This window comes from Cyanistes caeruleus, chromosome 32 (genome assembly GCF_971803275.1).
Source record: "Cyanistes caeruleus chromosome 32, bCyaCae1.hap1.1, whole genome shotgun sequence".
Lineage (NCBI taxonomy): Eukaryota > Metazoa > Chordata > Aves > Passeriformes > Paridae > Cyanistes > Cyanistes caeruleus.
In genome coordinates this window covers 2,073,005-2,084,401 of record NC_141733.1, presented here as the reverse complement: position 1 = coordinate 2,084,401, position 11,397 = coordinate 2,073,005, and the positions used below count along the sequence as shown (strand labels likewise).

The 11,397-nt window shown below is 63.5% G+C and overlaps 1 protein-coding gene across 5 annotated transcripts in view; it reads right to left on the bottom strand.

Moving 5' to 3' along the window:
* Positions 1 to 117: 117 nt before the first annotated feature.
* Positions 118 to 11,397, bottom strand: part of KMT2D (lysine methyltransferase 2D) — a 29,448-nt gene continuing 18,168 nt past the window's right edge. For 3 of the 5 annotated variants that reach the window (XM_086870178.1, XM_086870181.1, XM_086870177.1), the window contains 15 exons: positions 7,827 to 10,946; positions 7,602 to 7,745; positions 7,365 to 7,529; positions 6,957 to 7,279; positions 6,687 to 6,862; positions 6,254 to 6,402; positions 6,013 to 6,148; positions 5,796 to 5,932; positions 4,307 to 5,477; positions 3,953 to 4,089; positions 3,698 to 3,828; positions 2,910 to 3,195; positions 2,428 to 2,501; positions 2,235 to 2,343; positions 118 to 2,122 (listed from right to left, as the gene is read on the bottom strand). In XM_086870178.1, the coding sequence (XP_086726304.1) occupies positions 2,030 to 2,122; positions 2,235 to 2,343; positions 2,428 to 2,501; positions 2,910 to 3,195; positions 3,698 to 3,828; positions 3,953 to 4,089; positions 4,307 to 5,477; positions 5,796 to 5,932; positions 6,013 to 6,148; positions 6,254 to 6,402; positions 6,687 to 6,862; positions 6,957 to 7,279; positions 7,365 to 7,529; positions 7,602 to 7,745; positions 7,827 to 10,946 (6,351 nt within the window). In that variant the 3' untranslated portion in view covers positions 118 to 2,029. The remainder of the gene's footprint in view (positions 2,123 to 2,234; positions 2,344 to 2,427; positions 2,502 to 2,909; positions 3,196 to 3,697; positions 3,829 to 3,952; positions 4,090 to 4,306; positions 5,478 to 5,795; positions 5,933 to 6,012; positions 6,149 to 6,253; positions 6,403 to 6,686; positions 6,863 to 6,956; positions 7,280 to 7,364; positions 7,530 to 7,601; positions 7,746 to 7,826; positions 10,947 to 11,397) is intronic. The other 2 variants (XM_086870179.1, XM_086870180.1) reach the window with 2 other exon arrangements.

Below are 11,397 nucleotides of genomic sequence, written 5' to 3'. Positions count from 1 at the left end.
GGGGGACACCGAGCAGCAGAGCAGGACCGAGCTGGCCCCGGTTGAACCGGGGGTCACGGCTGTCCCCTGCCCCCCCCGACCCTCCCCGAGCCCCCCCAGGAGGGACCAGGCGGCCTCGGCTTCTCACGCGCTTTATTTAAAATAACATCCAGTGGTTCCGGTATTGGTAAAAACGGGATTTCTACACGCCCCGGCCTATGTACAGCTCTGAAAGTTAAATTTCTCGTATATTTTCTGTTAAAACTTTCTCATCCCCCCCCACTCGCGCTTCTCCTCTGGATTTTTTTTTTTTTTTTTAAATTTTATTTTTTTTAAACATTTTTACCTTAAACCTTTTTTTTTTTTCCTTTTTGATTTTTTTTGTTTGTTTGTTTGTTTGATTTTTTTTTTTTTTTTTTTTTTTTTTTTTGCAGCTTTGACGAGTTTGCGGAAGCAGCTTTTCAAGATCGGCCCCGGCCCCCCACTGCACTGGGGCGGGGAGGGGGCAGCACCCCCGGCAGACCCCCCAACCCTTCTCCAGGAGCAGGAGGGTCTCTCTCTCTCCCTCTCTCCCTCCCTCCCTCCATCCCCCGTGCCGTGTTTGTGCGTTTAGAGATCCCGGTGCCCCCCGGGTTCCTCCTCCGGAGTGGGGAGGGGGCGGGCGGGGACCCCCGGGGGGGGGCCGGGGGTGTTAATGCCCACTCGCTGCTTCGCTCTCCGAGGCCGCCCCTGCCTGGCAGGAGGTTCCAGAGAGAGAGAGAGAGACCCCCCCCTCCCCACGCCCACCTCGGAGATTGGGTTTTTTTAAAACCACCCCCTCCCCTTTTTTTTTTTTTTTTTTTTTTTGCCCCTGCACCCCAAATCTCAGCCCAGCAGAGCACAAAGAGCCCCCCCCCCAGCCCCTTCTAGTATATACAATATAAGGTATAAATAGATAAATAACCTTCCCCCTCCAGTGCAGCCCCAGCTGGGAGGGCCAAGGGCGAGCAGGGGGGGGCTCCACCCGGCCCCTCCAGCCGTGGGGGCCACGTGTGAGAAGGAGGGGTCCCCAGCCAGCCCCTCCAGCCCCCCACCAGAGCTCGGGGAGCGGCTCTGACCCCCCCTCCCCTCCCCTCCCCATCCCCACCTCACACCTTGGCACACGGCTGGGACCTCCTGAGGGGGGGGATGAGGAGGGGACGTCCCCGTGTCCCCCCTTCAGGGGGTCCTGAGGCAGGGCCACACCTGAGGAGGGGGACACGGGGAAGCCACAACCTCTGGAGCCCAAGGGAGAGGGAAAGATCCCCCCCACCTTGGGGGGGGTGGGGGGCAGGTTGGGATGGAGGAGGGCTCACATTTAAAAACAACAACAAATAAAAAGAAACAAATCTAACACTTAAAATGAGGTAGGTTTGGGTGCAGAAGCTCCTTGTGTCTGTCGGGGTCTTGGCTGCATCCCGCCGCCGCTCCGGGGTCTCGTCCACACACACAAACAAAAAGAGATCAAAGGAACCGAGCGAGCTCTGGCCGCCACGCCGGCGGGGCAGAGCCCGGATTGTCGAGCTCAAGGAGTCTGTGTTACCTTGGTAATTAGCGAGCAAATATTATTAGTTTCTAAAAAAAAAAAAAAAAAAAAAAGAAAAAAAAATAGAGGAAAAAAAAAAAAGGAAACAAAAATAAAATAAAATAAAATAAAATAAAATAATCGTTATATCCAGACCGGCTCCGCACAATCGCTCCGGCCACGTCGGGCCTGGCGCTGCTCCCCCGTGGCTCCCCCACAAGGGATGCAGGCAGGGGGTGGTGAAGGGGGCATTTCTGAGCCCCCCCACTCCTTTTTTTTTCTTTTTTTTTTTCTTTTTTTTTTTCTTTTTTTTCCTCGCAGGACGAAGCAAAGAAAACCCTGAGTTGCCAGTTCATCTGTCCGTCCGTCCCGCTCGGGCAGGGCCGGCAGCGCTGCAGCCGCTGCTCTCCCTCAGTGCCCGGCCGCCCCTGGCACCTCCTGCAGCCCTGGGGGGCTCGGCGAGGTCTCTGAGGCGGGGGTGGCAGCCCCCAGCTCCTGTTTCCCAGTTTAGTTCATCCACTTCCTGCAGTTCCAAGCTCCACAGTGGCAGGGGATCTTGTGCTGATCGTCCTCAAAGTCGAACTGGTAGTCGTAGGTGAGCTGGGAGGGAGCGAGGAGTCACCCAAAGCACGGAGCTCAGCCCTGCCACCCTCCAGCCCCCCTCCCTGGGACCCCCAGGACCCCCTCAGCACCCCCTCAGCCCCTCACTGACCTCCTCCCCCTTGGGGATGCGCCGGCTGGAGATGATGATGATCTTGTCCTCCTTGTCGAAGGTCACGACTTCGGCCACACAGTTCGGGGCACACGAGTGGTTGATGTACCTGGGGGACGAGGGGGGTCAGGACAGACGGATGTCACGGCTCCCTCTGGGGCCATCCCACCGCCCCAAAGCCCCCCGCGCTCACCTGGCTGGGCCCCCTGTCAGCGTAGCGTCAATGACGTGCTCGTTGTTGATGCGGAACATGTAAATGCCGCGGTTCTGCCACGGAGGAGAAGAGGGGGTTGAGGGCTGCACTGAGGTCCCCATATCCCACCACCCCACATCCCACTGCAGACCCTCCAATCCCATACGAGTCCCTCCACATCCCACCAGAGCTCCCAACAACCCACCTGAGAGCCTCCATGTCCCACCAGAACCTCTGATATCCCTCTCAAGTCCCTCCACATCCTCATCCTGCCTGAGTCCCCCCATGTCCTGCCAGAGCCTACAACATCTCACACAAGTCCACCCACATCCCATCCAAGCCCCCAACGTTTCATCTGACTTTCCCCATGTCTTTCTTTAAGTCCCTCCACGTTCCACCAGAGTCCCCAACGTGTCACCCAGGTCCCTCTACACCTTGCCCAAGTCCCCACAGGAGCCCCCAGCATCCCAGCTGAGCCCCACCTGCTCCTCATAGATCTTCTCCCGCCGGTTGGCCACCTCGTTACGGATGATGGTGCCGATGTACTCGATGACCATCGTGTGCTTCTCGATGTCCTTGGCCGCGTAGAGCCCCAGCCCCTGGATGCGGGAGCGCGCCAGGTACACGTTGTTCTTCCACTCCGTCTTCAGGCGCCGGTACTGGGAGGACTTGGAGTGCACGAACTGCTTGCTGTAGGGCGTGTTGGTCTCGCCCGTGAATGTGCTCTGGTAGGCTTTGGACATGCTTGTGCTGTTCAGGGTGTGCGGCCTTTCGAGGAGAGGGATGAGAGGGGTTAGAGCTGAGGAATCCCCAGGGATCCCGGCTCTCCCGGTGGATCCCGGCTCTCCCAGTGGATCCCAGCCATCCTGGTGAATCCCAGCTCTCCTGGTGAATCCCAGCTCTCCCGGTGAATCCCAGCTCTCCTGGTGAATCCCAGCTCTCCCAGTGGATCCTGGCTCTCCCAGTGGATCCCAGCTCTCCCGGTGGATCCCGGCTCTCCCAGTGAATCCCGGCTCTCCCAGTGAATCCCGGCTCTCCCGGTGAATCCCAGCTCTCCCAGTGGATCCCGGCTCTCCCGGTGGATCCCGGCTCTCCCGGTGGATCCCGGCTCTCCCAGTGAATCCCAACTCTCCCAGTGGATCCCGGTTCTCCCGGTGGATCCCGGCTCTCCCGGTGGATCCCAGCTCTCCCAGTGGATCCCGGCTCTCCCGGTGAATCCCAGCTCTCCCGGTGAATCCCAGCTCTCCCGGTGGATCCCAGCCCTGCTTACCGCTTGTAGTGGGTGAGGATCTTGGGCTCGGAGCGGGCGCAGCCGGTGGGATTGATCATCAAGGGCAGCTCCATCAGAGGATGGCGCCCGTAGCGGAACAGGTAGTTCTGGCAGCTCTCGACGCCCGGCAGCTGCAGAGGGGACAGGGAAGGACCGGGGGTCAAGAGGCAGCAGCAGAGGAGCCACTGGGCCCTTCCCCAGCAGAGTGGACCCCCAGTATGGAGGAGAAACCTCCACGCCCGTCCCGGGACCCACCGACTCCGCGATGCGCAGCACCGCGTGCACCGTGAGGCCGAAGAGCTCCTCGCCCTTCAGGTACTCAGGGAAGAGTCGCAGCATGTCGGCTTCCTTCCTCATCATCGCCACTGGCTCGATGATCCGGTTCCAGACAGCTGCCAAGGGAAGGGAGAACCACAGAATTAATTAGGCTGGAAAAAACCTCCAAGATCATTGAGTCCAAGTGATCAATCACCACCTCATCACCAGAGCAGAGCACTGAGTGCCACAGGTTGAATATGGGGACCTCAAGTCACCTTCCTCCACCCCACTCTCTGGTGTGCCTCAGCCACTGGGACAAAGCTTGGACGCTGGCATCTCCCAACTCCTTACCTTGTGGCGAGGAGTCGGAGAAGACAAGATCCTCCAGGCCCTGCTCGATGACCTGCACGACGAACTCTGGGCGCCCGTTGTTCTCGCAGATGGTGCAGCGGTAGCAGCAGCGGCGGTTGTTGGTCCGCAGACTCCAGTAGATGCGCGTGGCCTCGTAGCCCACGGGGTAGAGGGCCGTGACGCTGTGGAAATCGGCCATCTGGTGTGGCAGCAGCTGCCCGATGGCGTGGAAGACCAAACCGCCCACGCGGAACATGTGGAGCCGCTCCCCGCGCTGGATGATGCTGGCGATCTGCTTCACCTCGTCCCGCTCGATGTAGACGCGGCGGAACACGGTGAAGCTGCTGAGCTCCTGCTCGCAGGGCCCCTTCAGCTTGTGCAGGGGACACAGCATGGTTTTGTCCTTGAAGAACATGCACTTGGCGCGGATGGCGCAGGCGAAGTGGTACACGCTGGGGCAGCGGATGCGGTTGCAGCTGTTGGTGGCACCGGTTTTCTGGCACAGGGAGCACTTGGTGAGGAGCCCGCGGTGCAGGGCCACCTCCACGTTGATCAGGGCCCCTCCCTGAGTCTCATACACCTCCGTGGACCACAGGGCGCAGTTCAGGTGGACCCAGAGGTCGAGGTCAAGGTTGAGCAGGCGGGCTGGCCCGTCCGTGGCCCCGTCGCCCTCCTCGTGACAGAAGCAGCATTTGCGCAGGTCCTGCGGCACCTTCTCGGGGCGCAGCGTGGTGCCCAGCTTGTCGATGAACTCTGCGATCTCCTTGTCGCCATCACGCTTGGCCCCCCCTTTCTGGATGGTGACGAGGAAGCGCAGCCGTTTCCAGCGCACCCCCTTCCACTTCTTCAGCCGCGGCCTCGCCTCGTCCCCGTCCTCCGGAGGCCGCGAGCGCGGCTTGAAACGGGGCGGGGAGTGGGCGGCTGCGGCCCCTTCCTCCTGGGGGGCTGGCGAGGGGGCTGGCGGCAGCGGTGACATTGGGGCTGGGGCTGCCTCGTGGGACGCCTCGGGGTCGGGGACCCTGGTGGGCTCAGCGGGGCTGGATGGGGAGGGGACGGAGGGGGACAGCGGGGGCGAGGGCTCCTGGGGCAGGACAGAGAGCTGCCGCACGTCCAGGTTGGAGACGTTGTTGACGTAGCAGTGGTGAAGGGTCTTCTCAGGAGCAGGGCTCTCCTGTGGTGTGGGGAGGGGGGCACAGATCAGAACATTACAGGGACGGAGACCCCCGACCCCCCTGTGCATCGCAGGGAGGGGTCCTTGGCCCTACAGGCGTCCCACATGTTCCCAACCCTGCAAGGTCCTCCTGGACTCCTTCCTGGGAGACCCAGGGGAGACCCAGCTCCCCAGGAAACTCCCTGCAATCATGGGGTGACCGACAGGGACCACCACACACCTCTGTTCCTGCAGCCCCACACAGCCACAGCCCCATGGGTACCCCAGTACCCCCCTCCCAGTGTCCCATCCCTGCAGGGATCCCTGCATGCCACTGACCTGTCTGAGCAGCGTCAGGAGGTCCAGCTCGCCCTTGAGGCTGTACCCGGGCAGCACCGCATCGAACTGCTTCAGCCACTCAGAGCTGCTGTCCGGCACCTTCCCAGCCAGCGCCTTCTCCTTCCCTCCGAGCATTCCTGGGAGAGGGAGGGACAGCCCGTCACGGGGGTCCCAGCCCGGGGGCACCGGGGGCCATGGGGACGAGGTGAACACTCACCGGCCATATCATTCTCCACCTTCTTAGCCTCGACCACAGCTGCTCGCACAGGGCCGTCGGGGAACAGCACCTCGTAGGAGCTGGGGATCTTCATGCTCAGCAGCTCGGCCATGGCCACCATCACCCCGTTGAGGTTCTAGGTGAGAGGAAGGCAGGATGGGTCCAGAGCGCCACAGGTGCCACTGTGTTGGGTCACTGCCGGGACCCCAAGGGTCCCAAATCCCCCCATCCCCTCGCTCACCTTGGCAGCTGCTGCAGACACCGTCAGCATGACGGAGACCTCGCTGCTCTTGCCCTTCTCCCACGGGGCTCCAGGGCCTGCTGACCCCACCTTCCCTGGTGGGGCCCCAAAGGGCTCTGCGACCTCATAGGGTTTTGTGTCAGGGAACACTGGTGTGGGGAGCAAGGGGTCAGGCTCAGAGCTGTGCAAACCCAGCCCCACCAACAGCCCCAGATCTCTGCAGGGAATCCACCACCCTGTAAATCCCTTTCCTTCACATCCCACACCTTCCCCTGGCTCCCTTACAGCCCTCCTAGACCAGGAACCCCATCCTGCCCCATTCATATCCCTTCCTACCTGATGCATGTGCTCCACACCCCCTCCCTTTGCTGCACATCCCAGACTCCCTCCTGCCCAGTCCACATGACCCCCCACACCCCCCAGCCCATCCCACCTGGGATACTGGCCCGGGGGATGATGGGGATGATGGGGGACAGCACACGCTCCTCCAGCTCTGGCTTGGCCTCGCTGAGAAGTGGGAAGCGGAGCAGCTCCTCGCCCAGGACGCTCTCGGGGGATGAAGCAGGGACGATGCTGTCGGGGGAGTCGCTCTCATCGTCACTCTCCATCCTGTGGGGGTGGAGGTGTCAGGGACCACAGGGTCCAGTGTCACCCATGGAGAGGCTGACATCACTTCTGAGGGTCACCACAAAGGGGGTCTCACCTGACATCCTCGGTCTGGTTGTGAGGAGGGGTGGGCAGTGCTGCCAGCAGGTCCAGGCTCTTCACCTCCACAGCTGGTGCATCTCCAGAGAAGCGATGGGTGTCATGGGGGGGAGTGACAGGTGGCAGCAGGGATTCTGTGCCACCCCTGTGCCAGCCAGGCTCACCTTTCTGGCCGTGGGGCTCGCGGGCTGGGTCGGCGTCCTTGGGCTGCTCCCCCAGCTCCTCAGGGGCCGTGACACCATTCACCATCTTCTGCTGCACGGAGGGAGGGGGTGTGGGGGGCAGCGAGGAGGGTGGCGTGGGTGGGTTGCTGAGGTTGTTCTGGGGGAAGACGGTGGGGTGAGAACAGCAGGATGGTCCAGGACCCCCGGATAAGGGGGACAGCAGGGAACAACGCCCCTCTCACCTTGGTGAGCAGCTGGGAGTAGTAGTCAGGGACGCTGTCGAGCACAGCGCTGCCGAAGGCGCCCCGCAGCTGGCTCTTCCCGTTGATGGGGCTGCTGCCGAAGGGCGCGAACAGGCTGAAGTTGGCCATGATGGTCGGCTCCGTCAGCGGCAGCAGCGACAGCTCCTGGGGACACAGTGGTGAGGAGGGGACAGGGGAAAAGGAAGCCCTCTGCCACACCCCAGCCCACGGCCATACCTGCTTCAGCTGCTTCATGAGGGCCTCACCAGGACGCAGCCCCTCGTCCTTCCGCAGCTTCTTGCGGGACGCTGGGATGCGCTCGTTGCCTTTCTGCACCCGCTTAGGCTTGGTGGGTGCCGGCTTCCTGGCAATGGAGGGGTCCTGGGGAGGGAAAAGGGGGCGTGAGTTGTGCCAGCACAGCCCCTCACCCATCACAGCCCCAGCCCAGCCCATCCTGCTCACCTCCCGGCCCAGCAGCAGTGACTGCGGCCGTGGCTCTGTCCCAGTGCTCCGGTTCTCCAAGTGCCCGTTGAGCTCTCCTGGGCTCTGCGCTGACAGCTGCACGTTCTTGGCCCGCAGTAGCTTCTGCAGCAGCAGGTGCCCGGCCTCGGAGCGCCCACCCGGGGCCAGCAGGCTGTTGGCCTGGCTGTCCCCAGGGTCCCCATTGGCGTCCAGTTTTGCTGTCTCATCTCCATCCACCTCACACTGTGCCGCTGCCGCTGCCTCTTCCTTCGGCTCCTGCTTCACCAAAACCTGGGGAGCTTCGCCTGCCGCAGGGGCCCCCTCTGGCGCAGCCCCGTTGATGTGGGTCTCACCAGGGTCAGCTGGGTCCACCCCAGGCGCCTCGGGGTCCCAGGGGCCGTGTGCTGGCTCAGGGAGGGCACCGCTCGGCGTAGAAGTCAGCCCTGGCTCTGTGGGTGCCGCCGGGCTGGGGGCCAAGGCTGGGATTCCCGGTGACGTCTTCTTTGGCTCTTGGGGGTTCTGCTCAGGGCTGGCCAGGTGCTGGGGGGCACAGCCCAGGGGCGAGGGGGCTGGTGGCGTGGGGAGGCGAATGAGTCCGGGCTGGGGGCCACGGGCAGCCAGAGCTGCCTGAACCAGCTCAGCCAGGGGCTGCTGGGGGGGCTGCCCTGGCAGCGCCCGCCCCAGCTCGGTGGCAGAGCTGCTCTGCGCCTCTGCTGGGGCACCGGGCCGGGGCTGGAAAAGAGACCCCATGGGACGAGGGGGCTGGCGGGCAGCAGGCAAGCTGTAGTCCGGGGCCTGCCCGGGGAATGGGCTAGGGGTCCGTAGCGCCTGGTTCTGCTGCAGCAGGCTCTGCTGGTGCCGCTGCACCAGGAGGGCCTGGAGCTGCTGCTGCTGCTGCGGCGTCAGATGCCGCAGCTGTGGGTTCTTGGCCAGGACACCCTGGAGCTGCGCCCGGATCTGGCCCATCACCGGCCCCGGCACCTGCCCCAGGAGAGCCGGGGGGAGAGCGGCCGTGCCCGGTGCCGGCCCTACTTTGTGCTGAACGGGGCTCTGGAGCCGCGGGGGCTGTGGCTGCCCTGGCAGGGCCCCTGCCACCCCCTTACCTGGCTGCTCTGGGGGCCGCGGTGCCGGCACCATGGCCTGAGCTGGGCCTGTCCCACAGCCCAGCGGTTGCTCCACCACCCCGGCCGTTTCCCCGTGCTGCTGGGACAGCTCCGGGTGAACAGCCCCAGGGCTCTGCAGCGGTGGGGCGAGCAGGGCACCCGGCTGCCCGGGGGCTGCCCGCAGGACACCTGGCTGTGGGGAGGTTAAGAGGAGCTGCTGGCCCTGCCCCAGCTCAGCCTGGTGCTTGGAGGCCGGGGGCTCCGGGCCCCCCAGCCCCGGGGGGTTGAGGGCTCCCTGCTGCTCCCCGTGCAGCTGCCCCCCGCTCTCGCTGCTGCCCTCAGCGTGCAGGGCGCTGCCGTCCATCCCTGCGGGCTGGTCCTTGGCAGCCAGGACCGCCGGGGCCGGCTGCATTCCCTGACTCAGGTGCAGCACAGAGGGGGCCTGGCCCCCCGCCCCGTGCTGCGGAAAGTGCTGGATCGAGGGCTGTCCCTGGCCCAGCCCCAGGAGACCTGGCTGGGCAGCCGCTGAGTTCTGCTGCTGCTGCTGCTGCTGCTGCTGCGGGGCCAACAGCGCCCGAGACTGCCCCAGCTGCTGGGATAGCACGAGCCGGTGGCTCAGCATCCCCGGAGTCTGCGGCGTCAGCTGGGGCGAGCCCAGCACCCGCTGCTGGTGGGGGGCCAGGACGACCTGGCGCTGGGGTGGGGGGTGGCCCAGCACAGGCTGGTGCTGCAGCCCTGGTGCGTGGCCCAGCACACCCGGCTGCTGCTGGGGCGAGAGCTGTTGCACCAGGAGGCTCTGCTGGCTGCCCAGCAGCCCCGTCTGCTTCGGCACCATGGGCTGAGCCCCTGTGCCGGGCTGTGGGGCTGTGGGCTGCTGCTGCTGCTGCCCCAGCAAGCCAGGCTGCCCTGGCACAGCTGTTGGCTGCACTGGGGCCTGGCCCAGCACACCTGGCTGCTGCATGGATGCCTGGCCCATCATGCCTGGCTGCTGCAGTGATGTCTGGGCCAGCACACCTGCCTGTTGCATTGAAGCTTGTCCCATCACACCTGGCTGCTGCATGGACGTCTGGGCCATGATGCTCTGTGGCTGCATTGAGTTCTGTCCCATCACACCTGGCTGTTGCATGGACGCCTGACCCATCACACCCTGCTGCTGCATCGGCGTCTGTCCCATCACGCCTGGCTGCTGCATGGATGCCTGTGCCATCACACCTGGCTGCTGCAGCGATGCCTGTGCCATCACACCTGGCTGCTGCATGGAGGTTTGACCCATCACGCCCTGCTGCTGCATTGATACTTGTGCCATGACACCTGATTGCTGCAGTGACGTCTGTCCCATCACACCTGATTGCTGCATGGATGCTTGTCCCATCACACCTGATTGCTGCATGGCTGCCTGTCCCATCACACCCGGCTGCTGCATTGATGTTTGTCCCATCACGCCCTGCTGCTGCATGGCGGCTTGTCCCATCACACCTGGCTGCTGCAGCGACACCTGTCCCATCACACCTGGCTGTTGCATTGCCGCCTGTCCCATCACACCCGGCTGCTGCTGCAGTGACACCTGTCCCAGCATGTTCTGCTGCTGCAGTTTCTGTGCCAGCTGCATCCTCTGGAGCTGCCGCTCCTGCATCAGGCGGCTGTCTGCGGCCAGCCCACGCAGAGCAGGGTTCCCGCTGAAGAAGGTGCCGGAGGAGCCAGGTCCTGGGGCGTTCCCCACGGGCTGCTGCCCCATGAAGGACAGGCCCTGCTGCACAGCCATGGACACGCCGCTCTGGGGCAGGCGCAGCCCCCCGGGCTGCCCCGGCTGCTGCCCGAGGCCCTGCGCTCCCACCAGGGCTCCCCCGGGCTGCTGCACGCCGTGCGCCGAGAGGAGCTGTCCCGGGAGCTTGGACATGAGGCGGGGGCTCTGCGAGGGGCTCAGGGCCATCACGGCCGAGGCTTGGTGCTGGTGCTGCTGCTGCTTGTTGCGATACTCAGCCATGAGGTTGGTGTGTTCCTTCTGCTGCTTCCGCACCTGATGGGGACAGAGGGGTGTCAGTGCCAGGAATGGCAGGGTTTTAGTTCCAGGAATGTCCATTAGGGACAGGGGGACAACACAGCCTTAGCACTGGGGATGGTGGAATCAGCACTGAGATTGGCACAGCTTTAGTGACCAGGGGAGCATTAGCATCAGGACTGGCACAACAGTGCTAGAAATGGCACATCACCACCACTGGAAATGGCACAGCTTTCCTGCAGGGACAGCAAGGCATCAGCACTAGGAACAGGATAAATGCTGGGGGCAGTGGAGCATCAGTGCTGCAGACAGCAGGGCATTAGTGCTGGGAACGGCACAGCATCAGCACCAGGAATAGTGGGACATCAGTGCTGGGAATGGCAGTGTTAGCAACAGGAACAGCAGGGAATTAACAGCAGGACTGCCACAGCATTAGTGCTGGGGACAGAGGGCAGCAGAGCCAGAAATG